A 27,647-nucleotide genomic window follows, 5' to 3' on the forward strand; every position below is an offset into this window, starting at 1 on the left:
ACAGAACACAAGAGCACAGCTGCAGCATCCTGAGGATGCATTTCTTCTTGAAGCTGCCTCTCTGGACCACTCGTTTCTCAGCCTTTTTGTTGTATTCCTTTTTTTGTTTTCTGAGTCGTTTTTATTACAGAAGCAATGCGTGCTTCAGATAGTTATTAGCGCTATCCCGCAAATATTTGTGGTTCCCCTGTGGGGCGCGTGGGGCATTGCATTTCCCCCCTCTCTTAGTGAGCTGTGGCCACGTGGCTTGTTTTGGCCAATAAAATGAGAAGTGATCTGTCACTTCCGGGTGGGACCCTTAAGAACCCGTGTGCAGTTCACATTTTCTTTTTCTTTCTCTCTGCCTGGCATCCTATGACACCCCAAATGCTGGCTGCTCTGTAAGCCCGGGTCCCTGGAGGCAGGCCCCCAGCCCACCCTCAATGGACATGGAGCCCGAGGGAGAAAGAAACCTTTGGGTCAGCCCTCCAGGAACTAAAGCTTTAATAAGAAATAAACCTTTGTTGTTTTAAGCCACTGAGATTTTGGGGTTGTTACTGTAGCATAAATAGCTTGTTAGAAAAATCCTTCAACAAATATTTATATGCCAGGGTGCTGGTTATGATGTCACAGGGCCCAAGGAAGCCATCAACAAGCCGACCAGCCCTGCTAGCGGAGAACTGCATTCTAGCAGGGAAGATAACCATTAATCAATCAGCCATTTAATTGTAAAAGTATGGAGACATGGGACACCTGGGTGGCTCAGTGGGTTAAGCATCGGCCTTCGGCTCAGGTCATGATCCCGGGGTCCTGGGATGGAGCCCCGCATCGGGCTCCCTGCTCGGCGAGGAACCTGCTTCTCCCTCTCCCTCTGCCTGCCGCTGCCCCTGCTTGTGCTGTCAAGTGGATAAATAAAATCTAAAAAAAAAAAAAAGTATGGAGACATACAGAGCCCCGCAGAGCGCATAGGGCACATGACCGGCTTTGGGCCAGGATCCGGGAGACTTCTCTTGGAAGATACGAAGCTGGGACCTAAAGGGTGGCCGGGAGTCAGTCAGGGGAAAGGGAGACTCGTGTCCCACACAGAGGGAACAATATGAGCAAAATGTCTGAGGCAGAAGGGAGCCGGAGTGGCTGGAATGCCGAGAAGAGGGCGCAGACGTGCTGGGAGGCGGGCAGGAGGCAGTGCCCCGAACCACTCAGCGCTTGTGGACCTTGGTGGGAAGTCTGGTCTCATCCCAAGAGCAGTGGGTCACCATGGGAATGTTTGAGGCAGAAGGGTCACATGAACATACCATATTTTTAGAGGGCAACAGCCAATATAGGATTATCAAGGTAAGAAAGGTCAAGTGACGCCCAAGTTGGCTTTGACCGGCAAGACATGATGCAGCCCCCAAAACCAACAGCAGGTGGCGCTGCGTGCATGGCTGCCAGCCACCGGGAGCACGTGGCCACCGCGGTGACCCTGCTTTAAGCTGGGGCATCTCCGGGCTCTCACAGAAACTCAGGGACACACGCTGCATCCTCCCACCACCAGGGGCAGATAAGGAACACACTGCAGGGCCGGGGACAGACCTGGATTCTGACAGGAGGTTTGCGTTTGTGCACCAGTAGCCGAAGCCCCTCGGTCCTCCCTTCCACGTTTACGCTCATCCCCTATTTTATAGAGAAGCCGGACGCAGGAGGACCCCTCATCCAACAGATCATGATCCCTGTTCCCATTCTCTCACCCTCCCGGACATCTCTGCTGCATGTGGCCCCACAGACCCCCCTTTTCTCCAGGCTTCCTCACCCTCCTCCTCCATCTCTGACAGCCCCTCCTCTTCCTTCTGTCCCATGAAAGGAGACTGTCCCCATGGCTCCTGACTCAGCGCAACTTTCTTATTTCTACAACTGACCAGCCCTTGGTTCCAACCATGAGCTTGCATTGAATACATCTAAACCTACACTCCTGGCCAACCTGTCTCTCTGAGCCCTAGTCCCAAATTCCCTGGTGCCTGCAGGACCGCTCCCTGGATTTCCCACGGCCACCCCGTGTCTCCCAGGGAGAAGGTCGGCTTCACCTCCCTCGTGGTTTACAGACAGGTGCCCACACCCAGTGCAGTCGCCGAGGCCGAGGAGGGGGGAGCGGGAAGGAGAGAAGTGGTCCAGGGCACGGCCGTGTCCTCCCTCTGGGCTCCACACATCTCTCCTCCGCCTCCTGAGTTCTGCTTACTGTAGGTTTCCGCTTTTCCGCAATTTCAGCTTGTGGGGGACCCCTGGGGCTCCAGCTGTAGCCTGTGGTCTTTCTATGCTTCCTCCAAGCGTCAGCTTCCTACGTGCCTCGTTCTCCGGGTCTTTACAGGACAGATGGAGACTCTGATGGACCCACCTGGTCTTACAATAGACCAGGCTCGTCGTAGCAGCTAGTGGATGAGTTTTCAGGGGTCAGGAACCTCCCGCTGGTCCAACCAGCTCTGCCTGAGGGATGGGACTGGTATTACTGGTCAGGTATTACTAAACATGAACACCGGGATAATTCTTCATGGGATTGGGGTGGGGGCGGTTAGCGTGGTTGACAGGAGTGCTGTCTTTTCATCCCCTTATAGACAAGATCCTGGAAAGAATTTGCTTATGCTTTTTTCTTCACTTCCTCACCTTTCTGTCACACATCTTTCCTCTCTCACTTTTTTTTTTAAACACTACTTTTGTATTTTTTTTAAATCTCAAGCCTATAGAAAGGTTGAAAGAAAGTACAGTGAACACACAGACCCTTTACCTAGACCAGCGTTCTCAACCTTGGCACCATAACATTTGGGGCTGGAGAATTTGTTGTTGTGGGAGTCTGTCCAGTGCATTGTGGGATGTTTAGCAGCATTCCTGACCTCTACCCACTAGATGTGGTGGCATCCCCTCAACTGAGACAACCAAAAATATCTGACATCCCCAAATGTCCCTTGGGAGGCAGAATAGCCCCCAGTTGAGAACCACTGACCTAAATTCAGGAACTAACATTTTGTCATATTTGCACAAACTGTGTATACACATGTATCCATATGTAAACATACATATATGGATGTATATATTTCCTATATACATGTAATCATAGTGAGCAAATGGGGCAAAATGTTAATTTGTGGATCTCTATAATACATATGCATATTATACAATATAGGTGTTGTATATGCATATATGTGTATCTTACATGCAAAGAGTGCAAATGTGGCAACATGTTAAAATATATATTTTATATACACACACATATATGCACACTTTTTTCCTGAAGCATTTCAAAGTGAGTTGCATACATCGTTACCCTTCCACCTAAATAATTTAGCTCCTGAGGACAAGAACGTTCTGGCATATAACCACGATAAGATTATCATGGCCAAGAAATTTACATCAATACAGTATTATTTTAAGCCTATATTCATTTTTTCCTCACTTTCCCAGTAATGTTCTTTGTGGACTTCTGGTCTGCAGTGTCCCTGTCATGATAACAGAGCAGACACAGCAGCGAAGGGGAAACAGAGACTAACTGCCCCCCATCATGACGGGACCTGCGCGTCAGCCTCCTCCGCTCGGTGGAAACCGTGCCCCATCCGATCCCATTAGTACTTCCTCGATTCCAGTGCTTACTAGCCTTTCTGCTCATTGTTTAACCATCTCAAGAGAAGAAAGCATTTCCACTTCCAGATGATCTTCTTAGCCTTTAAATGTCTGCCGCCTGGCACGTCTCTGTAGCTCCCTAGATGATGTCATCCGTGCTGGGGACAAGATCAGAAAAAGCCTCTGCAAATGCCACCTCCCCAGCGTTCCGATAAGCATTACTGCTCAGATACAAGCTCCGAACCGAGCGAGGCAGAGGAGGGCGTGAGACACCCTACAAGTTGAAAGACTCAACAAGCATCTCAGCCCCTGGTTAGGCCGCATTAACTAGAGCCCAGCTCCTCCCCGGGTGCGGTCCAGCAAATTCCCGACCCCCACCCTTGTGCGCTTTGACACGTCCTCCGGGTGCTGCTTGCTCAGGTTTGGGAAGGACTGAACTGGAGTTAGTGTCTCCACAAACAGAAACCACTCGGGTCCGTCCCGGCAGTGTCTAGCAGGTGGGAAGGTGCTCCCTTTCCAAAGCCCGTCCACAGAGAACCCACAGGGCCCCCCGTCAGCTTAAGAGCAGCACCAACCTTCACCCGAGCGAGCGAGGGTTCCTCTGGCTACTAGTCAGGGTCTCACACGGCATCTGCGCAGGTGGGACAGCCACAGAGGAATGTCACTGCCAGCAAGCTCACGTGCGGCGCGAGCACCCCACTTCTCTAGTACAAGGATTCGTGTGATCGCCTTTTTTCCTCTGGTATTTATGAAATCCGGAGTCCTAGGTTGCAGCCTTTCTTAGCAGACTTCGTGAATCTTTGAGAGCCTCACCAGGCAACCTGCGGCATCGTTACAAGCAATTCAGACAAACGAGATCATCCCCGGACGGGTGCTGCTTTAGAGGCGTCAGCTTTGGGCCCACAGCTGCGACTGGAGAGCCCAGTGCAGGTGTCAGCACTGGGAGCGTGGTGCGACATACCGGGAAGACAGAGCAGGAGCAGGGACGGGATGCTAAGTGATTCAGAGATGGTGTTTATACTTCAAATGCCTTTCCTTCCAAGTTTCACATTTGGGGCTTTTAGGCCTTTTGGACTGAAGAGAAAGAACTGCAGTTTTATCTCTTACGTGGATCATGGAATAGCAGCAGAATGCCCATGGCAAGTTTCTAGCACCTGTTCCATAACTCAGGGTCAGCCACGTTTAGAAGGAAGCCCGCAGAAGGTGGAAGGAAGATGTAAGTGTGGAGGAAAAGTGTGGAGAAGAGTCCAGTGAAATGGAAAGAAGGGAGAGATGTGTGCTGATTTGCTCCCTTTCCCGGCACCGGGACACGGTCCCTTGTCAGCTCCTTTGAGTCATTTGCTTATATGCCCTAGCAAAGTCAGAGTGATGATCTCAGTCTCCACCGGCATCCCTGGCTAATTAAAATCAGCCAAGAGTCAGACTGCTGAGAAGAAAAAATTATAGAAACAAAGTATTCATTATTTTTCCCAAAAAAGATGAAAAAAGGAAACAGTGCCCAAGAGAAGGCTGTTCATAAGCAAATCCTGTGCTTTTTGTCATGTCTTTTTTTTTTTTTTTAAGTAGGCTCCATGCCCAGCGTGGAGCCTGATGCAGGGGCTTGAACTCACCACCCTGGGATCAAGACCTGAGCCAAAATGGAGAGTCCGCCACTTAACCAGCGGAGCTACCCGGGTGCCCCAGGCATGCCTTTTCTATGTAACAAACCCGTTTAGGCAAAAGAAAATAATTCATGCAGGCTAGAACTGCCTTTTGAGAACAAAGTTTATTCTGACCCACAATTATAATAATTTTTAAAGTCTTATCAATTCCACCACGCTTGGTAGGAATTACTTGGACTTTTTCCCCCCTTGACCTCTTCTAACTATAGCTGAATTTAGCTGGGAAGTAAAATGCATTTCTTTATCATTAACTACCATAGAAAAGCACACTTAGCTTGCATCTCAAATTGTCTTCAGTAAAGTCTATTTTGCTTGCAGTAGTTGTGTTATCCTGATTCCTCTTCCCCAAGTTCTGCTCTCTGTGAAATGCTATTAAGTCTTGTTTTTCCCTTTCTTTGATTTGGGAGCACCTGGCCAGCGGAAGCCCCGCAGCTGCAGGCAGTCGGCCACGTTGTGGGCGATGTAGTAGAGGTTCAGCATAGCAGCAGGGCTGAGAATGTCCACTTCCGGTTTCTTCTGTTTCTTCCCGCGAGACTTGCCTTGGCCTTTTCCTCGTTTCCCTTTACCTGGCTTTCAAAGACAAGTATATACAGGGCATAAATTAGTTTTTATAACCTTGAAATAATTTTCAACATTTCCTTTTGAACATAAGAAAAATAACTCCTGAAAACCAAAAAACTGTAACAGTAACAAAAATTTTTGCATGGAGTGAGAGGAGAAGTCGCGTGCAGTCTAATTCAACAAATGTGTATGAAGGACCCAGATTAAAAGAGACCCAACCTAATCTAACAATGGAGTGGACCTTGTCTGCATTGATTTGAACAAACTGTAAAAAGACATTTTTAGGCAACCAGGGACATTTGGTAATATCAAGGAATTATTAATTCTGTTAGGTGTGATAATGGCATTGGGTCATGGAAGAAAACGTTTACACGTTACAGAGATGCACACTAAAATCTGAAAGAAGGCCTCAGATTTGCTTTAAAATACTGCAGCTTCCCTACTTCCCCCCAAAAGACACATGAAGCAAATGTGGCAAAATCCTGACAATTTCGGAGTTTGAGAAATGGGTATATGGGGATTCATTTTACTATTCTATTTTTGTGTATGTATAGAAACTTTCATAATAAAAACTTAATTAAAAACATTACATAATTGGATGCCAACATGTATTTTGGCATTTGTTCCGCTGTAGTCACTCTCCCATTTAGCAGTCAGGAGGGTTGAGACAAATACAAGGCACTTAGCATAGTGTCTGACATGAAGGAAACAGTAAGTGACTGTCCCCATCACTTTATCACCACTAATCCTCCAAGCTGAGTTTTGAGGGAGAGAGGCATTATTCCTGTCTTAAACATGGAAAAGTGGAGGCTCAGCAAGGTCACCGTGCAAACCAGCATCTACCAGCTCAGAACCTGTGCTCTGGCCATGACCGTGCTGCCAGGCCAGTGCCTTCTGGGAAAAGGAACGGTTACCAGCCTGACATGGGAACAAACTATCTGACGTTTCGCTAGAGCCACACAAAGCTGAGCTGACTTCTCTATGTCCTAGGACCCACCCATAAAGTAACAGATGGAGGTGTATTATTTAGAAAGTGTCTCTTCTAGGCAAGGGAAAGGAGAGGACTGTGTAAGTTATCAAGAACATCTGCAAGGGCTAAATATTTGTATAAAATAGATGCCATGTTGATAGCATCTCACTTTAAAAATGTCCCAGGCTAAACAAAGAGAAACATACTCAATGTATTAAAAACACTAAAATACATTTTTATTAAGTGAAATGGAATACACTCCTAGATACAAAACTCAGGAATGAAGATGAGAAGTTATCTTGCAACACAGTGGCCTGGCTTTCATGTGGAAATCCAAATTAAAAAAAAACCCAACAATATGAAAACCCATATGATAACTGTACCTCCTGATAAAAGATCCCCTTGGAGTGTAGGATCCATAAACTCTTAAAATTTGGGGGTCTTGGCTTTATTTATGATTTTATACTTTTTTGCATGTCAACCATAAGACATACCTGGAATAACTGCCCCCAAAAAGTGTTTTCATCTCTAAAATAGTTTGCTTATAACTAAAACTCACACAAAGGTTTGATATTTTTATTCCAAGTTCTCATCTTTTTGTAGAAATTGGCAAACTGACCTAAAATTCATATGGAAATGCAAAGGAATTTTGAAAAAGAGCACAGTTGAAGGACGAATGCTACCTTATTTCAAGAATTATTACACAGCTACAGTACCCAGACAGTATGGTATTGGTGTCAAGACAGACAAATGGATCAATGGAACAGAATAAAGAGTGCAAAAATAGGTCCACACATAGACGAACAACTGCTTTCCAACAAAAGTGCAAAAGCAATTCAATAGAGCACGGATAACTGACGACGGATAGAAGCAGAAAAATGTTCTTTAGCCCAGAAGGCTGATCTATAGCCTGCATAGTTCCGATAAGGATCAAATACACACTGGTTGCTACATCCTTAAAGGGTCTCATGACTGCCTGTAAATCTCACCGATGGTTAATATTGAGCTGAATGATAAGCGCCAGAGAAATCTTGCAAAAGTAGTTTTATGAGTAGAAATTCAAAGAAAACATTTATGATCTAATACTCCCCTCACATCGCCTCCCCCTTGAGCATTAAGCATATAACCACCAGCTTTGTACAACAGATGTCTTTCTGCCCAGGGGTCCTGTCCCTGTGCTACTTAAATAAACTTACTAAGTTGCACCTAAAACGTCTCAAGAATTCTTTCTTGACCATCGTGCTCAACAATCCAGCAACAATAATTTCCTCAAAAAATGGGGCTGGAACAATGCATATCCATTTGCAAAAAGATGAAGCTCAATCCATGCTTGTACCATATGCAAAAATTAACTCAAAATGGCTCATATACCTAAATATAAAACCGAAAAGTATAAAAGTCCTAGAAGAAAATACAGGAGAAAACCTTTATGACCTTAGGTTAGACAAAGATTTCTTGGATCTGACATCAAAGCACAATCCATAAAAGGACAAACTGATAAATTCACCATCAAAATTAAAAACCTGTGCTCTTCAAAAGATATTGCTAAGAAAATGAAAAGCAGACTGGGAGAAGATATTTGCAAATCATGTATCTGATAAAGCCCTTATATCCAGAATGGATAAAGGACTCTGAAAACACAGTAAAAACACCAGAAAACAAAAAAACAACAAAACGTGGTCAAAAGATTTGAACAGATACTTTCCCAAAGAAGATATACATATGGCCAATGCACACAAGAAAAGATACTCAACATTAGGGAAATCCAATTAAAACCACAATTAGATACCAGTGCACATTCATTAGAATAGCTCAGGTTACAAACACTGACCGGACCAAGTGTTGGTGAAGATGTGGGGGATCTGGCACTCTCTCACACTGCCGGTGGGAATCCAAAATGAAAGAGCCACTCTGGAAAACAGTTTGGCAGTTTCTTTAAAAGGTTAAGAACATACCTCCCATATGATCCAGCCATTCCACTGCTAGGTATTTACCAAGAGAAATGAAAGTGTATATCTGTTCTAAGACTTATACATGCAATGTTTGTAGTAACTTTGTGCTAGCTAAAAACTGGAAAGAGCCCAAAAGTCCATCAGTGAGTGAAGGGATAAACAAACTGGTATAACCATACACTGGAATACCACTCAGCAATAAAAAGGACTACTGATGCATGCTACAACTACAACATGGGCAAATTTAAAAATAATTCTACAAGTGAGGGATGTCTGGCTGGCTCAGTCAGTGGAGCATGTGATTCTTGATCTCAGGGCTGTGGGTTCGAGCCCCACGTTGGGTGCAGAGATTACTTAAAAAAATAAAATCTTAAAAAAATAACAATTATACAAGACCAAAAACCCCATAAATACTGTATAATTCCATATATAAAAAATCCTATAAATTACAAACTAATCTATACAGACAGGGCAGATCAGCGGTTGCCCGGGATGGGAGGTGGAGGAGGGCGATACACAGAGAAGCAAGAAAAAAGGCCTGATTCCAGAGGAGCACAAAGGAGGCTTCCGGGGGTGATCAACATGTTTGTTACCTTGATTGCAGTGATGGCTTAATGGGAGCATACAGATGCCACACTTATCAAATTGTACATTAAAATATGTGCAATTTATTGTACATCACTTATACCTCAATAAATCTGTTAAGACAATTTTGTGAGTGAAAACTTTCAGTTTCTCGGCCGGTTGGGTCTGTTCAACACAACTCCATGGCTCTTGGCTGTTTCCGGTCCCAGAACTCAGAGCTCCCGACTTGAGACTCTCCAGACTCCTTAATGAAGACGACTGGCTCCCGCCACACTGGCCTCCCTTCTAGTTCCCAAACCTGCTCCACCGCCGCCTCTTCCCGCAGACCTTCACAGGGGAAATCATTTGTTACTTCTCTTTGTGCGGGGCTCTGCTCAAATATCACCTCTTTAGAAAACTCTCTCAGATACTGTGTCTATATTCTATCTACAACTAGGGTGACCATATAATTTATTGTCCAAACCAAGACACTTCAACAAACATAAACTGGGGCTGAACCAGGCAAGGAGGGAGGGTGTATGGATGGTTTCCCAACAACCCTCTCAGCCAGTCACTTTCTAGCTCCTGACCCCAAGCACACCCCACTATTTAATTGTGCTATTCTGTTCATGTATTTATTGTTTCCTAGCCAGAATTTTGTCTATGAGGTCACCACCGAATTCCTAGGGCCTAGACCAATGTCTGGCACATTTGTAGGTATGAAAGATATCTGCTGAGTGCATACATTGCAACTCAGATGCAATTCAGTCTCAGGACTTAGAAAGCAAACGTAGATATCTGCTTTTCTGAATGTTAAGATGCCTCCTTCATTAGTTCAACAAATATTTAACAAATATCTACTGAGCACCAGGACCTGCAGTTCTGGGCTCCTGTCTTCATGAGGCTTACAGTCCAGTGAGGGAGAAATTGCAAACACATTTACTCATTCTCCTGTGAGTGAGAGCCCAGGGTCCATTATAATGTCACAGGATGGACAGGGAGTGACCTAATCTGGGACAGGAAGGAAGAAGGGTTCCTGAAGAGCAGCAGCCTGTGGGCTGAGGGGCAGGGAATTCCCAGGCAAACAGCTTGTGCAAAGGCTCTGAGGCTGGAGGGAACAGGCCAAATTGAAGGGACCTCTCAGAAAAGGTCAGTGTGGCTGGCCCATAGGCAACCCCAGTGGGGGCGCAGGGGAGTTTAGGCTGGGAAGGTAGGCAGTGTGCAACTCTGGCCTGCAGGCCTTGGAAGCTAAGGTGTTTAACTTTTATCCAAGGGCCAGTGGGAATCCATTAGCTTAAATGGCTTTATGAAACCGTTTTGCTTCAGTTCCCTAGGCTCTGAAAGAAAATGACAGTACCAACCATGCACAGTAACCAGGGGAATGACACAATTTAAATCAACAGACATCTATTTAGTGCTTTTATATGCAATGAAGTAGAAGGAACACACAGATTTACCAATCACATTTCTATACTAGAGGCAAATGGGGGTGAGGAGTGAGGCTTTCCAAAGTGAAATAGGCGAAGCTCTTGTAAGCGAGGTGTAGAGGGTCATGGGGGCTTCGGGAGCAATATGGCAGCAGGGGGTACTTCTGAGCTAGGTGCATGTTGAAGAAAAGTAGATCAATAGCTTGAGTTGGGGCAGGTGCAGGAGGCTTCAAGAAGAATGTGGGTCTAGTGTGGGATGTGTTTTTTGTTTCATTTTGTTTAAAGTAGAGAAGTTAATATGGCAAATAAAGCTCAAAAGGTTGAGGCCCCTTTACCTTGGGCTCTGAGCGGTACTTAGTTGAGCAGACTGGAAATTCCCGAGGTCCTGGGTAGGGGTTACAAGGTCACAGCCATTCTGGTGGAGGAGGACAAAAGAGATGGAGAGCCCCTGGACAGAGGTAGTGGACTACGGCCAGAGTCCAGGCAGGTGGTAAGGAGGGCAGGACTTGACCGAAGGCAGCGAGGGTGGGAAGGAGGTCGAAGGGACTGGATGAGGGCTGAGGAACAGTAGTGCTTATGAGTTCGAGGCCAGGAGAATGAACATGCCATTGCAAAGTGCTGAGAAGGAAGTGGTTAAAAGACCTGGATTTTGAACACAGTTGGGAAATGTTCTCTGGTGGAGAGATCCAGTGAGAAGTTGGAGTGGTTTGGTTTAAGATGGAGCTCTGTGAGCCAACGACTTGGGGATGAGATGGAAGTTTAAGAATGTTGCAAGCCTTCCTGGGCATAAAATTCAAGAATTCCCTGCACAAAAGATTTCCTCCAAAGCCTTTCCTCCAACTAGGACTTGAAGAGAGAATCACTTGTTAGAGCCTGCAGTCCGGGTCGCACGGGCGCTGGCTTTCTGCCTCTTAATCCGTAGGGGAGAATACCGCACAGGACCCAGGACAGCGGCAGCAGGGTAAGTGCCTGGGCCAGGCCCTGCTGACTCGTGCCGGCACTCTGGAGTTGCACACCATGATACCCGCCTCTCTTTATTTCCCACATATATGGTTATGAAAGTGGCTCAACAGAACCAAGGAACGAAAACTAACCAACTCGCAAAAAGAGGGCTCAGCCTCATCCTGCTTCGCTGTTCCCTTTGGCGCGCGCAGACCACCTGGGCAACCCGTCTCCCCGTCATCTTTATGCCCCAAGTGTTCAGATCACTACGCTGGACACCCCCCCCCCCCCCAACGACAGGAGACGGACGTGCCCATCTCGCGGCGTGGGTAACAAATCTTGGTAAAGCGTGCCTCGACGAGGCAGACTGGTATTAAACTAATTTAGCGAAAGCTATATACATGTTTTTATAGATACAAATTTCTTATACTTAAGTAAGACGTGTATTACCATGGTAATTCCTCAGTCGAGCAGGCAGGTGAGTGTGGCATGGGTTCCCAATCCTGAAATAGAGAGAGAGAGCCCAGTTCTCCGCATCGCCTGGGGGCGGCGCCCCCGCGCCCATCCCTGCCGCCTACCCGGCTGCCTCCGCACTCGCCGGCGAACCGTCGCAGGCCCGGGACCTCGGCACGCTTCTCAGGAGCCCGAGACGCTCAGGGCAGCCCGGCGGGGTTAGGGGGCAGCCAGCCACCCAGCCGCCGCCACGCGGAGCCTGGGCACCCACCGCTCGGAGGCCGCGGGCCGCGTGACCCACGGCGAGCGCGCCCCGGGGACTGGGGGTGGGGGGCGCCGGGCTCGCGGGCGCCAGCGGGGCCGCGCGCACAAACGCCGGGCGGCGCGCGCCGCGGGGGGCGGGGCCGCGCGGTGTTTACCTGTTGCCGGGACACCGGGGCCCGGCGCCCAGCCGTTGGGCCCGGCGGGGCAGTCCGGCCGCGGTCCCCCGCCGGCCTCGCCGTGCCGGCTGGGCCAGCTCACCTCGCGCGACGGCGACGACGGCCGCGAGTGCCCGGAAGCCCAGGCTCGCGCTGGGGGGCGGGACCGGGCGGTGCTCGGGCGGGTGTGGTACGTGGGCTTGGGGGGGGCCGGTTCCGCCGTAGGAGCCCGGCCACTCACTGCTGACCTTGGAGAAGTCGTCGAAGACTCCGGGACCTTGTTTTGGGAAATGACATACAGCCTTTGAGAGTTGAAGTGGGGAAAAAAAAAAAAAATCCCGGGAAAATGTTCATAAAGAGCCGGATACAGGCCCCAAGAGAGTAAAGGCCTGAAAAAAGGTTGTTAGGCCCCGAACGGGAGTGAGGAAGGCTACACAGCAGGTGCAGTTCCGTCTCCAGCTTCGGGAGTTCATCCCGATAGATGTTTACTTGTGTTCTCCAGGGTGAGCAACCCTTTTTAGACTCGTTTTTGTGTGCCGCGGCGGTAGTGAGAGACGTTAGTGGACTAATGGCCGTGATTCAGTAGAAGTATCCCGTTCATTCTAGCAAGCCTGGCCGCTTCTCCGTTCTCATGGATGTCTGAGCCTAAGTCAGTGTTGCTCTCCTCTTCCCCTCCTCCTCCTCTAAGTCTCCCCACTTGCTTCTGATCTGTGCGTTACATCCGGACGTCACTTAGTCATGTCTGTCTGCCTCCTGCTGCATTCCGAGTGCTGGCTGATCTCCAAGTCCCGTCTTCAGTTCTCTGCTGTCGTTGCCTCAGTGTCTCCTCACCTGCCGGCTCATCTGATGATGTCAGTGACTACCTCTCTTGGGATGACACAGCCCCCAGCAGGAAGAATGGCCTCCGTTTGAGCTCCAGTCTTCAGGCCGCACTATTCTCTGGACTGAGGGCATCTCTCCCTCTGTGAGCCGCTGAGTTTCCGTTGTCAGTGGCAACACGGCTCTCCCAGTCTCTTGCCCTCCGTCATCTCTAACTCCTCTCTCCAATGCTGAGTCCAAGGCCTGAGCATCCCTTGTAGATTCCTTTATGGAACCTCCCCTTGACGTTGTCATCATTCTAAACTAGACCTTCATTTCATATTGCAGATATTAGTTAACACTGAAGGAGCGCTGATGTCAAGCCCCTGTTGAGCACTTCGCACACATCATGGCATCATTACTTCCCTACAACTAGTGTGGTAGTTTCCATTATGTTCTCCAGTTTGCTCGAGGCCAGAGAGAGTAAGTAACTTGCCCAAGTTCACACAAGCAGAGTCAAAGCCAGCTCTGTCCGTCTGTCCAGCTGGTGCTGTTAAACACTGAAATCATTCAGGAAGACACCCCGGGCGTGAGGCCAGAAGATGTGGGTTCAAAACTTGGCCTTACTACTTATTAGTCATGCAATTTTGGGCAATTCTCTGAGCTTCACTTTCTTGCTTTGGGTTACTGTGAAGGTGATGACAATGTCTAGGGGAGGCTCCATAAAGGAATTTATGATGGAATGCAGGTGAAAATGCTTTGTGAATTCAAAGTATCTCCAGTAAGCCTTGCTTTCAAGGATATAAATTTGTGGATTAGGGAAAATGGAATGGGGAGAGGCTGGTAAAAAGGTACAAACTTCCAGTTATAAGATGAATGAGGTCTAATGTATAACATGATGACTATAGTTAATAATACTGTATTGTATAGTTGAAAATTGCTAAGAGTGGAACTTAAGTGTTCTCATATATAAAATTGAGGTGATGAATGTGTTAATTGTGGTAATTCTTTCACAATATATATGCGTGTCAAATCATCATGTGTACACTTTAAATATATTACAGTTTTGTCAGTTATACCCCCAATAAAGCTGAAAAAAAAAAAGCTATAAAGCACAAGAAAGCATGCTTTGTCAGTAGACAGGCAGGACATAAAGTGGTCTAGTGACAATCGGAACAATTTCAATGGCAGCACCATTTTCCGTTGATCAAGTGGATCTTCAGCCTTTGCACTAGAGAAAGGCTTCGCACTGACCTGCAGGGAAAGGAGGAGGGCTGCTGAGGTGTGGGGCTGAAAGACAGACTTTGTTATATAACACAGTGCAGGTTGCTGTTAGAAAAAAAAAAGTCATTGATAACACAGGCATTTTTTCTTAAATACCAGTCCACTTAAGAATCATTTAATGTTTAAGACTTAAGAATCTTATGTTTATTCTGTAAGAACTGAACAAATTTTCCTGCGTAAACTGGAAGATGAGTTAAATTTAGATAACTATTCAAATTCACATTAGAATAGCACTGGTGGGGAACCTGGCTGGCTCAGTCGGAAGAGCACGTGACTTGATCTCGGGGTCGTGAGTTCGAGCCCCACGTTGGGTGTAGAGATTACTTAAAAAAAAAAAACTTCCAAAAGAAAAGAATAGTACTACTTAATTTTATCTGTTTATGAATATACATCCTTATGTCTCCTTTATAAATAGTAATACAAACTGTGCTGTTCTTTAAAAAAAATAACATTGCCAGAATTGAAGCATGCATTCTTAGAACATCCAAACTTAGAATATTCTATCATTATCTTTCTTAGAAGTTGCATTTAAAAACTCCGATTTCCTCCTTTCTACTCTGGTCCCTCCCTCTCTTCCTTTCTTTTTAGTTCATTAAGTTCAACAGTATAGCACTGCACTCACTTCATCCTTTATAGCTCTAATATTGTAGACGAAGTTACAGAAAAAATAAAATGTTCTTTGTAGGTAATTTCCTCTGGCCAGCTACTAGGGTCCCAGCAGTGAGAACCTTGGGGTGCAGTAAAGACCAGCTGGAGCGGACAGGAGACAAAATTATCTAGAGTAAGGGTCGGCAAACTCAGTAACTTAAGGCTTTTCAGGCCTTATGTCCTCTTTTGCAACGACTCTGCTGATGTAGAATGAAAGCATGTATAGACAACATGTAAACGAGTGAGCATGGCTGTGTTCCAATAAAACTATCGTGGAAACTGAATTAGAATGTTATAGAATTTTCATGTGTCATAAAATCTTTTTCTTTCATGGATTTTTTTCCCCCAGCCATTTAAGAATGTAAAAACCATTCTTACTGAGCTCATGGGCTGTATGTATAAAACCTGCCAGTGGGCCAGATTTAGCCCCTGGGCTGTAGTTTGCTGATTCCTGGACTAGAGAATTAAAATGCTATTAATTATTCTTGCTGGGTATTCTTTGATAGGGAGGGGAATGAGGTGGGAAATAATAGTAATCAGCAATTATTGAATGCTCGTGTTTAGCAAGCATTATTCTAAGCACTATATGCACATCGACTCATTTAATCCTTACAATTCTAGAAGGTAGGTAAGTAGTATTATCCCTATTTTACAGATGGGGAATCTGAGGCAGAGAGAGAGGAAAGAACTTGCCATCTTCAGACAGCTAATAGATGCAGAGCCTGCAGAGCGCATCTCACCAAGTTGGGTTGGGCCCCCTCAATCTGAGCCGTTATGCTCTGTGGCCTTTCTGGGTAAAATATCTCACATCTTACCGTGAAGACATATTTTCACAGGCATCCACATGGAGGATCTTTGTCCTGCCAGCTCCATTAAGCATTTGAACAAAAAGTTACAGAATGTTCAAACTAATGTTTCCATTTGGAGGCAAGGGGACAGATGGTATTGTCATATTTAGTAAGGAAGTCACTGTCACCAAAGGTGTTTGAGCAGAGATGGGATGACTTTTGTACTCTTATAGTTCCTTAGAAAGACTTTGGTTATTTTCTATAAAATATGTAAAAGTAAAAATTTAAAGTCCTTGCTTTTTGAAATTTAAATCCGGCTAATTAGTAAAGGAGCAAACAGCCTAAAAACCTCCCCATAGCCCACTCAGGCACAATCTCATTACATTTACAGGATCTGGGAGTCTGAATGTCCAGAGCTTCTGTTAGGAAATTATATTTCAAATCGCTTTGGCCTATTGCTATGAGAACTGAGTAAATCTCCCTTGACCTCACCCCCACCACCACACACACATATACATGCATGTGTGGGCGTACACACACCATTCTTCCCACCTATACCCTTTCTTCTTAACTGAAACATACTTTAAAGCAGTGTTAGAGAAGAATGATTTGATTATTAAATATATTTATTCAAGAAAATATTAATATGGAAAGATAGGTCTCTGGGATAAATATGATAAAAGCAAGTATAGGACAGAATATGTTGTGCTCCCATGTATGAAAAAAATACTGGGGGCGCCTGGGTGGCTCAGTCGTTAAGCGTCTGCCTTCGGCTCAGGTCATGATCCCAGGGTCCTGGGATCGAGCCCCACATTAGGCTACCTGCTTGGCGGGCAGCCTGCTTCTCCCTCTCTGATTCCCCCTGCTTGTGTTCCCTCTCTCGCTGTGTCTCTGTCAAATAAATAAATTTTAAAAATCTTAAAAAAAACAAAAAACAAAAATGCCAATACCTAAATGTATTCTTCAATTTTACACCTGCTTCCTTATGTCGAATCCTCTACCTAAGCCTGAAACTTTCTTTACTTGAATCTTTGACTACATCAATAGCTGCAAGCATCTTTCAAGTAACTTCCTTCAGGACTTGCCTTACACCTCTAATAATGATAGAATAGTAAATTAATTAATTTTGCTACTACATGTCTGATGATTGTTAGTGGGTGTAGTGGGTTGAATGGTGGCCTCCCAAAAATATGTCCCTGTCCTTATCCTCAAAAACTGTGAATACTACCTTAATAGCAAAAGAGTGAATACTACCTTATATGGCAAAGATGTAATGAAGGCTCTTGAGGAAAGCTTACCTGGGATTATCCTGACGGGTCTTCAAATCAATCAGAGGTATCCTTAGAAGAGAGAAGCAGAGGGACTTTTGAGAGAGAAGAGGAGGAAGCAATGTGACCATGGAGGCAGAAGTTGGAGTGACATGAAGCCAGAAGCTGCCAGAAGCTAGAAGAGGCAAGGAAATGATTAGAGACTTTGGAGGGAGTGAGTCCTGCTGACACCTTGATTTCAGACTTCTGGCCCCTGTAACTATGAGAGAATACATTTTTCTTGTTTTAAGCCACCCAGTTTCTGGTAACTTGTTACAGCAGCCTGGGAAACGAATACAGTGGGGAAGAAAGTACAATTCATAGCTAATGTCAGTTGTTTGGATTCCATAAATGTATTCATGTTTCTTCTCAAATAATATCATAAGTTGATTGTATTGAGGTAGTTAATTCTTTTGTAGACATTTCAGTTATTACTACTGAATCTATGACATAGTGAGATTGCTGTCAGTGAAAAGATTAGAGGCTAGATAAACACGTAGCCGATACTAATTAAAGGAATTCTTGCGTTGGATGGAGATTGTCTTAGATGATCTGATCCCTTCAACTCAAGAATACATTTCCGTGAAAAAGCTTCCAAATATTGAGGTTTAACATTTTAAGGCTAACATTAGAATAGCCAAACATTTAGAAAATGCATTCACCTGGAAAAGGTGTTTGAAAGTATAAGGTATTCAGGACTTACCTTCTATAAACTTTCCATACCAGGACTTAAGGAATACCAGAGGCCACTGAAAATTCATTAGTGGAAAAAATGAGTAAAATAACTCATGTGCTTTCCCAAAAACCACCAGTTAGGACTTACCCATGCCAACATTTCCAAAAGTATTTGCATGTTGCTGTACAAAATGCTCTGCCAATACTGACAGCGCTTTGATCTCTCCCTTGGTTCTACCCTATTTTAGAGATTACACAGTTCCTTATATTGTTAAACTGCCACCATATAAATAGCTCATTGTTGAGTGGTGGGGTTATACCGGAGGCAATTTTCTTCACTATCACTATATTCTTTTTTTTTTTTTTTTTTTTTGGTTAAGAGAAAATGAGAAAGCAGGAGGCCCAGAGGCAGACAAAAGTTTTATTTAATGTATAGAGAATAAAATCATGCTGGAGACTTTTTACCCTAAAATATATTTTATGTATGTATTTGATGTCTCTCATGTTGAAAAGCATCATTTAAAATATCCATTAAAATATGTGTTAGTATTGAATACATGTAAGAATAGCAGTAGCTGCTCTAAAACCTACTGGTGTTTCGCAAAAGTTGTTTATAAATTCCATAATATTTTGTAAGACATTTTTATTACAGAAAACATTTTATCATACCATTACAGAAAAATCTGGCCTGGAATTAGAGTATACGTAGAGCAGATGTTAACTGACCATGCCCAGTATTTCTGAGATAGTGGCAGGACTTTCTTTGCCTCTGCAAATTACCCTAAACATACTTAGAACCTTCGCAGAGCGCCAAAGAGTTGCCAAGTTCATACTTGACCTAGCCTGGATATTAAGGTGGTTATTTAGCTCATCAATAATAGCATCGATGAGATCAAAGTCATGAGTCTGATGGTTGTATGAACCAGTGTCATTTTTGTTCCAGAACTACAGCTGCATTTTAGTCTCAGCTAGTTTTATTGCAAATATAGGTCATCTCAAGAAGGCCTAGAGGAAAGACTTCAAACTCATCACAACTACTTGTGGGAGAAAAAGAGACCATCAAAACACTCATTCGTTTATAGAATTGTCTTTATAGAACCAAGATTATTGTTAGATGAAGAGCTGGGGGTACTATGGACACAAAAGTCAAGAAAGTCACAACTGAAAATATCAGCATAAAGCACTGAAAAATGGGTGGTTTCAAATGCAAACTGGAAAGCTGTGGAAATTCTCAAGAATCTCTAAGAAAGCCCTACCACCAATCTCAAAAGCTCACTGAGAAGCTGCTGGGACTCACTGTCTACCCATATGCCTGGTGGCAACTGCCTTCCGTAGGTAGAATGTACTTCTCTGGCCCAGTGTTAGGCTTGCCCCATGTGAATGGCTTTTTGCCAATGGAGTATGAGCAATTTGACTTACGCCACATCCAAGCAGGAGCTTTAAGCCCCCTCCAGGTGCTTGCATGGTATGGTTTGGGCGCTTGCTTCTGCCCTTTACCATGAGAATAGTATTATGTCCCAGGCAGGAGCTAGTCCATCAGCCTCATGCCAGAATAAGATGATGTGTGGAGCAGAGCTAAATCTAGCAAGTTAACCTGAGTGGAGCAGAGCTGCAGCTGATCCCCAGACCCAGAAACAAGAAATAAAGGTTTGTCATGAGCCATTGAGATTTTGCAGTTGTGTTTATATTAGTCTACCCCCAGGGAATACTACACAATATTTTATATATTCATCTTCTTTATATATTATTCCTTTCTATATCTGTCTTTAAGATTCTTTTATGTTGAATTAAAGACCAAAATTCTAACTCCAGTTCAATTTCTTTTTATTAAAGTGCTTTCAGTAGATAAACAGTGTTATCAACAACACAAACTTTACTGAAGTATTCACAAATAAAAATCCTTTATAAATCACTCAAATAATGTCCTTCTAAGTAGTAACAGTAATCACCATTGGAGGTTGGTTAATCTGAATTTATTCCTAACCACACACATGGGTTCTCAAATTGGAAGATTCAAATCAGTTACTTTAACATATGGGGCTGGCTGTCAATACCTGAATGCTATCCCAGCAAGTCAGCAAAAAAAGGCTGTGATTTGAAACTAATCACTTTTCTTGGTATCTCAGTTTCTCCATCTGCACTGAGAATTAATCTTCCCTTAAGAGAAGACTTGTAAAAAAGTATGAAATGTTAAAGCTTAGCATACTTCTATGCCTCAGAAAGCATTCATGTGCATATTTTTAAAAGGGCAACTTATTTGTTCTTGACACAAATTAAATACTATATGGCTTTAAGAGAAATAGATTGATGACTGCTCTTTCCTTGAAAATTGTCTTTTCAGTTAAACCACATTAAAATAGATTAATAGGGTTCATAGATATGCTCAGTGAATTACTTTGATTGCAGCGAGGACAGCTGTCCTACTCAGGTAAAATTTACAAATTATTTTAAGAAGTGTCATCCATTACATACTTATATTCTTCATTACCTTTCCATAAAAACAGAAGTCCTGCTACCTTAAAGCTCAAAAAGGTAAAATCCAAGCTTTAGTTCGAGTTCCGGTCTAGTTCCTTTGGATATCATTAATAACTGTACCATGACTTCCAAATGAACTGTGGTTGACAGAGTAAGCCATTTTTTACTAGACCTCCTGGCACAATTAAAGTGGCCTGGTGCTATCATAAAAACGATTCAGTAGTGTCTATGTCAGGGGGGAGGGCACTTAAAATAAAAAAGCTTGAAAATATAGATGACATAATTGTGGGGACAGAAGAGAAATAAAATGATCCTGATCGAATCAGAAGCTTTTCTAAAAACCTTGTTTCTGTTGAGAAGTATGTGATTTTTTTTTAAAGATTTATTTATTTATTAGAGAAAGACAGAGTATGTATGGAGTAGGGGGAGGGACAGAGGAAGAGAGAGAGAGAATCTCAAGCAGACTCCCCAGTGAGCACAGAGCCCAGCAGGATGTGGGGACGCAGATCCAGCTCATGACCCTGAGATCATGACCCAAGTCAAAATCAAGAGTCAGACGCTTAACTGACTGAGCCATCCAGGCACCCTGACAAATAAGTGATTCTGCTGTAAAAGAAGTTTAAAGAGGTTGATATATCAACCCCTGTATTTTCAAAGAAGTGTGCAATACTTTTAGGTAGGAACAGTATATTGCTAAATCTCCATACGACACTTTGAAAGTACTTGCAGTAAAAAGGGAAAAAAAATCATTGATCAACATAGAAAAATGTTGATGCTCTTGCTATTCTATTCAATTAAAAAATAAATCGATCATGAGCACAAATGGACATAGCCATCTCAATAAATAAAACCTCCTGTAGTTACTTGTCATTTAAAAAATGAATTGGATGAAAAGGATAATTTTTTACAGTGTACTCAGTCATTTGAAGACTGAAGTAGTTTCAGAAAAACATGAAGCATCCTTAGAGGAGGCCTATTTCAGACTGGCTGTGGCAGAGCACTGCACGCCCCCTACACAACACACAGAGAAATAATTCTCAGACTGAACATAGATCTCTTCAGGAGTAGAGAAGAAAACACTTTACACAATATACCTTACTATAACATGCAGTATTTAGGTAATAGTAAAATCATCATCCTTTACAAAGAAGGTCAGGTGCTCTAAAATCATCTTTGAGCTAATAATTTTAGAAAGAGGTGTCAAAATTTTTAATTTAAAATACAGACTTAATTTCAAAGATGGCTTTGCCAAACCTCTTTTAAGTCCTAGGAATCCAGGGTAAGCAAGAAGGAAATGTTCTCCCTATTTTATGACTTGTCTCTCCCATTACCTATGATGAATGTCATGGGTCAAATGCCATAATAAACTTATTCTCACTCTTGGGTTCAGCAAAGGCTAGCCTGGTTCTGGGCAAGACTAAAGCAGGGAGCAGTCCCACAAAAGAGCCTGTCCAGGACTGATCCAGTAGATTTTCAAGGCCAACTGGGCACCCAACTGACCCCAGTGCAAGTTGACCAATTTGTTGTGACTCAGGATCCTAGCCTTGCACTATCACCAGGCCCAAAGCCCCCAGAATGGCCCTGCACTACACTGGACGTCCTTGGGCTAGGCCAGCTTTCCCCTGGACAAGCACTCCCAGACCTGGAAACAAAGGCTGAATGGGCAGGGTAGGCAGAGCACCATTTATTGGAGCCAAACCCCATCTATCAGATGTTTTGTTGTTAAGAGCTCAGTCAGTGATTCTGGAGCAGCTCCTCCCAACAGATGGGCTGTGAAAACACCTCTCTCTCCAGCCAGAGCTCATATGAATAGTGGAAATCCTCAGGCAGATCCAACCTCTGCCCCAGCACACTCTGCAAGCAGTTATCCACAGGTGAAAATTCAGAGTCCTGGGGTTTGTCATACCGGCGGCTGTTAAAAGCCTCAATGTTGGCCCTCAAGGTGCATTCTTCTGCTTGGAAGTCCCATGGCCTGGCATCGATGTCTGTGTTGGGAAGAGAGGAAGAAGAACATGTATACAACTCAGGACTCTGCTCCTCTTACCACAGAGTATGGTCTATGGGATAAGAACAATGAAACTGCTCAGAATTTCCTTTTTGTGGAGGGCAATGTACAAAGTAAGTGTATAATATGCTGTCACTTCAGTTTAAAAAATACACTTGTATATGCAGAGACTATCTTTGGAAAGGTAGTCTAGAAACTGCTAACAGTGATTACTACTGAGAAGGAAATAAGGCCCCTGAGGGAGGTGGACTTTTTTTTTTTTACTGTACTTCCTTTTCACTATTTCACTTTCTTACTAGTTATATGTATTATGTTTTTCAAAATGGCAACTCAATTCCTTTTATTGAGCTTTCCTAGGGTAGGGGAGTTACCCATTTGAATGGAATCACGAGCTCTCAAGGAATGGAAAGAGGCAAGAAGAGGTACAACAAGGAGAATCAGAATGGACCAATTACTGAAGACTTTACTGATTCCCTGTGACCTCTCCCAGCATATGATAAATGTATGTGTCAGCGTATGTTAAAATTATGAGGTGAAAGCTTCCATGAAGGTAAAAACAGAAAACAGGTAATCTGCTTTCTTCTATTTATCCTACTTAGACACTTATTTCAGGGCTAGAGATACAGCTTTCCCAGATTTCTTATGTCCCACACTCAGTGGTTTATCTTTTTTTTTTTTTTTTTGACGATTTTATTTTGGGGGCGCCTGAGTGGCTCAGTTGGCTAAGCATCTGTCTTCAACTCAGGTCCTGGGATTGAGCCCTGCGTCATTGGGCTCCCTGCTCAGCGGGGAGCCTGCTTCTCCCTCTCCCTCTGTCTGCCACTCCCCCTGCTTGTGAGCTCTCTCTGTCAAATAAAATCTTAAAAAAAAATAAAGATTTTATTTTTTTAAGTAATCTCTACATCCAATATGGGGCTTGAACTCATGACCCCAGGATCAAGGGTCACATGCCCTACTGACTGAGTCAGCCAGGTGCCCCTTAATGGTTTATCTTAAGGAAGTGTAGATTGGGTTTGGGTTCATGATGGCAGCGACAAGTTATGCCATTTGCAGGATAAAACATCTGCATGTTTTAAAAATCTGTAAGAATTTAAATAGTTAATTGGCTTTATGTCTCATAGAAGTTGCATCCTGGCTTGTTATCTGCCAATCATATATTTCCTTTACTTTTGTGGGTTCTTTACTTCAGCATTGTCTAAAATTTAGGCAGGTTACAAACCTCAGCAAAGACAAGTCTTTAGTTATCTTTACCAAAAACTCTTAAATACAATTATGCAAGTAATGGTCAAATCCCACTACAGCAAATGTCAGTACAATGGAAAAGCTCTCCAGAATAAATTCTTCCAAACTTGGTTAATCTGTCATATCTTGGTGGTCAACCAGATATTATAATGTCTCCTAATGTGAGACAATATGCAGGTCCCAATGGTACCTCAAATGTATTACAGCTGAAAATGTTTAAACTGAATCCATCAAACCTCCGGATCTAACTTTCAGTTTACTAGTAATACCAGACATAGAGAGATAAGGTAAATGATGCCATTTCTAAATCCAGAAGGTGGATATTCAGCAGGACAACTGGCCTAGTTTTTCAATTTGTCAGCATTATGGAAAAAAAGTGAAAACAAAACCCTGCTAGGTTTAACAAATTAAAGGATAGAACAACCAGATGAAATTTGTGGCCCTGGGTTGGATTATGACTTGAAAAAAATAGCTTTAAAGAACATTTTGGGGGGTGCCTGGCTGGCTCAGTCAGAAGAGTGTGTGACTCTTGATCATGGGGTCGTGAGACTGAACCCCACATTGGGTGTGGAGATTACTTAAATAAATAAAACTTACAAAAAGAGAACATTTTGGGACAACTGGGGAATTCTGAATATGGACTTACTAAGATAAAATGAAAACATACTGATATGGAAAGATGTAGATAATGTTAACTGAAAAAAGATAATGAAATAGTATGTATAATTTGCTATCATTTAAGTAAAATGTGTATATATGCAAAGAAAAAGGTCTGGAAAAATATACAATAAGATGTTAACAGTGGCAATCTGCCGGTGGTACAAATAAGGCATAAATATGGTGATACAGTAAAAAGTTTTCTGACTTGTATTTTCTAACTGCCTTTTTTTTTTTTAAGTTTATTTATTTAAGTAATCTCTACATTCAACTTGGGGCTCGAACTCACAACCTTGAGATCAAGAGTCATGTGCTCTTCTGACTGAGCCAGCAGGGAAAGCTGTTTGTTTTTTTTTTCTTTTTCTAACTGCTTTTTAATAATAAAAGGTTATTTTAATTTTAGAAATCTCTCGGAGAAACCTGTCATTTAAAGGAATGTTTTCAAAAGGAGGTAGTTATCTCTTAATTTACTTGTTTTATAAAATGGAAAATTTTTTAAGCAAATTCTACCCCCAATGTGGGGCTCGGACTCACAACACTGAGATCACTAGTTGCATGTTTTATTGATTGAGCCAGCCGGCCAGGCGCCCCTATAAAATGGATTCTTAAAAAAGATTTATTTATTTATTTTAAAGAGAGCCCACACATGCATGTGCAAGTGGGGGGAGGGGCAGAGGAAGAGAATCTCAAGCAGATTCTCTGCTGAGAGTGGAGTCCCACATGGGGCTTGATCCCACGACCATGAGATCATGACCTGAGCCAAAACCAAGAGTTGGACGCTAAACCAACTGAGCCACCCTGAAATGGATTTTTATAGTTAATATAGGACTAGGGCCCATGCTAGAATTTGGGACAGTAACCCTAAAGTTTGTTATATCAGCACCTGACTATAATTACATACATATTTTCTCATCCAAACTATGTAACAATTCATACCAAAAGAGTAGAGATAAATGTTTATTTAGTTTTATTTTTTTAAAGATTTTATTTATTTGAGAGATAGCATGAGAGTGAGAGAAATCACGAGAGGTGGGGAGGGAGGGGCAAAGGGAGAGGGAGAAGCAGACTCCCCACTGAGCATGGAGCCCGGCAGAGGAGTGGGAGGGGCTCGATCCCAGGACCCTGAGATCAGGACCTGAGCGAAGGCAGATGCTTAACCAACCGAGCCACCCGGGCGCCCCTTATTTAGTTTTGTTTAAACCCTGGGCAACTCCTGGAGGTCAAGAGCTCTGAGAATACTCACCATTCCCATAAGCCCAGTCATCATTCATGCGGTGGCGTACTTTCTGATAGATGGCTGACATGGTTTTCATGTTACTTTTCCTCCACTGGCGCCCCAGGTACTTGGTCTGTATTTTTAGCAGCTTCAGAACATAAAGTTGCAGCATGGCCTGTTTGACCTTGAGGGCTCGCTTTAAGATTGGAGCTGATTTGAATACCACCAGCATCTACCCATTTAAAGAGGGGTGAGAGTGAAGAAAGGCAGATAAGGATCTAAAGTTTCTTGGAACTTCCAACTCACAAACAAATTAAGCCAAACCTGACTGGTCTCAATGCCCTGGGGGAGCTTTTGGGAATCTATGGTTCAGGTTCTATTTATATTTAGATGTCACAATTATATGTCACCATTCAAAGTTTCTAATATTCAAAGTATGTGATATAAAGAGCAAAATAATTATGTCAAACACACATCCCATTTCTACTGTTATCAGTTTCTTATGTATCTTCTGGATACATAATTCTATATACACATATATTATTTTTATTAACGAAAAACACAGCCAACTACATATCCTGTCACATTGTTCCATACCTTGCTTTTTATTTAACAATATATCTTAAAAATTATTCCGTATCAATATAGAACTGCCTCATTCCTTTTTTTTCCTGCCTCATTCTTTTTAATGGTTGTATAATATTCTATTATAAGGATGTACCAAAATTATTTAACCAGTTGGTCCTGTATTAACAGGCTTTAGATTGTTTCCAATCGTTCATGATTCATGCTGCAATGAATAATCTTAGACTTGCATCATTTGGGATGTGTGTTTGTAATCCAAACAACAATGCTAACTTTCCAACCAGAGCGGCCCTGGGGGAGGGTCCATATTCAGCTCCTTGTAAAGAAATGGACTGGTGAATAATTATCTCATATAGATTAAATACCCAGAATTAGGTGTTCACCTTATGTAGCATTCATTGTCTATCTATAGAGCTCACAAAGCAGGAAGTCCATAAATATTTAAGATTAAAAAAATTCAGTCAGATGGACACCTCTATGATCTGAAGCCCCACTCACCATGGTTCTGGAATGCTTCCATTTGGTCAGTTTATTGAGCAGCCTCAGAAGGTTAATGCAGGAAAAGAGGTTCCTCCAACAGAACTGGTTGTTGTCTCCAGCTTCCTGTAATAAGGCAGGCCCACCATTACCTCAACACCTATAAGGCTTTCATTCCCACAGAAGCCTGGAAGTCACCACTGGTCAGTTTAGGTGAGGCCTTCCTTATGAAATGCTACCTCCTCACCATTCTGCTCTTCACACACTAAGGTCTCAAAGCATGCAATATTCTTCATATGAAAACACACAGCTGCCAACCCTGGATGGCTGCACCTAGAGCAAGTACTGATTAGAAAGAGGATACATGAACATAGGAACTTCACTCAAGCAAGCCTTCTTGTGTAAGTTCCTGCTTTAGAATCAGAAAAGAGGTGATAGAATTTTACCCCCATATAGCTTGTACTTATATAAGCTGTGTTTGTAACTGCTAGGAGTTATTCTGGTAGATCCTTTCCCTTCCCTTCCCTTCCCTTCCTTTCTTTCCTTTCCTTTCCTTCCTCCCTCTCTTAAGTAGGCTCTACACCCAACGTGGGGCTTGAACTCACGACCCTGAGATCCAGTCACATGCTCTGCTGATTGAGCCAGCCAGGTGCCCCTGTTCTGGTAGATTTCAAACTATGTTGGATGGATCTGATACTCATTATGATTGAATTTTTTAAATCATCCTCCACCCTCCTTTATCAAACCCTATTGCAGTAAACTGCCTAATTCTCCAGCGTGGAAGCAAAAATGGCAGATGGTAAATTCTAACCAGGTGTTTTTCTTGTATGTTTATTGATAGCTTGTGAGCACCCAACCAGAGATAACAGATGGATGTCAGTTTAGAAACAGGTATCTACTCACAGAAACATCTTTCAGGGACAAAAATAAGAGCCCTTCTGGATTTGGGGGCCTGTAAATATACTGAAGTCAGA

General features: G+C 43.4%; 2 protein-coding genes across 9 annotated transcripts in view; both read right to left on the bottom strand.

Moving 5' to 3' along the window:
• Window positions 1–870: 870 nt before the first annotated feature.
• On the bottom strand, window positions 871–14,158 carry SMKR1 (small lysine rich protein 1). 6 transcript variants are annotated; one of them, XR_004299010.1, is made up of 4 exons: window positions 12,517–12,613; window positions 12,095–12,147; window positions 8,591–8,670; window positions 5,710–5,798 (listed from the first exon to the last, which is right to left on the bottom strand). XR_004299010.1 is itself a non-coding variant. In XM_032401590.1 (3 exons), the coding sequence occupies exons 2-3, from the start codon at window positions 12,095–12,097 to the stop codon at window positions 5,601–5,603; spliced, it is 201 nt and encodes a 66-aa protein (XP_032257481.1). In that variant the 5' UTR covers window positions 12,098–12,147; window positions 12,620–14,158; the 3' UTR covers window positions 871–5,600. The 6 variants fall into 6 exon arrangements, 3 of the variants coding, with proteins under 3 accessions (XP_032257481.1, XP_032257479.1, XP_032257480.1); XM_032401590.1 differs by lacking the exons at window positions 8,591–8,670; window positions 12,517–12,613 and adding an exon at window positions 12,620–14,158 and having other exon boundaries at window positions 871–5,798; XM_032401588.1 differs by lacking the exon at window positions 8,591–8,670 and having other exon boundaries at window positions 871–5,798.
• A 6,751-nt stretch (window positions 14,159–20,909) lies between these two features.
• STRIP2 (striatin interacting protein 2) overlaps window positions 20,910–27,647 on the bottom strand; it is a 49,772-nt gene continuing 43,034 nt past the window's right edge. For all 3 annotated transcript variants that reach the window (XM_032401592.1, XM_032401591.1, XM_032401593.1), the window contains 3 exons: window positions 26,695–26,799; window positions 25,639–25,843; window positions 20,910–22,476 (listed from right to left, as the gene is read on the bottom strand). In XM_032401592.1, the coding sequence (XP_032257483.1) occupies window positions 22,226–22,476; window positions 25,639–25,843; window positions 26,695–26,799 (561 nt within the window). In that variant the 3' untranslated portion in view covers window positions 20,910–22,225. The remainder of the gene's footprint in view (window positions 22,477–25,638; window positions 25,844–26,694; window positions 26,800–27,647) is intronic.

This window comes from Phoca vitulina, unplaced genomic scaffold (assembly GCF_004348235.1).
Source record: "Phoca vitulina isolate PV1807 unplaced genomic scaffold, GSC_HSeal_1.0 scaffold4, whole genome shotgun sequence".
NCBI lineage: Eukaryota > Metazoa > Chordata > Mammalia > Carnivora > Phocidae > Phoca > Phoca vitulina.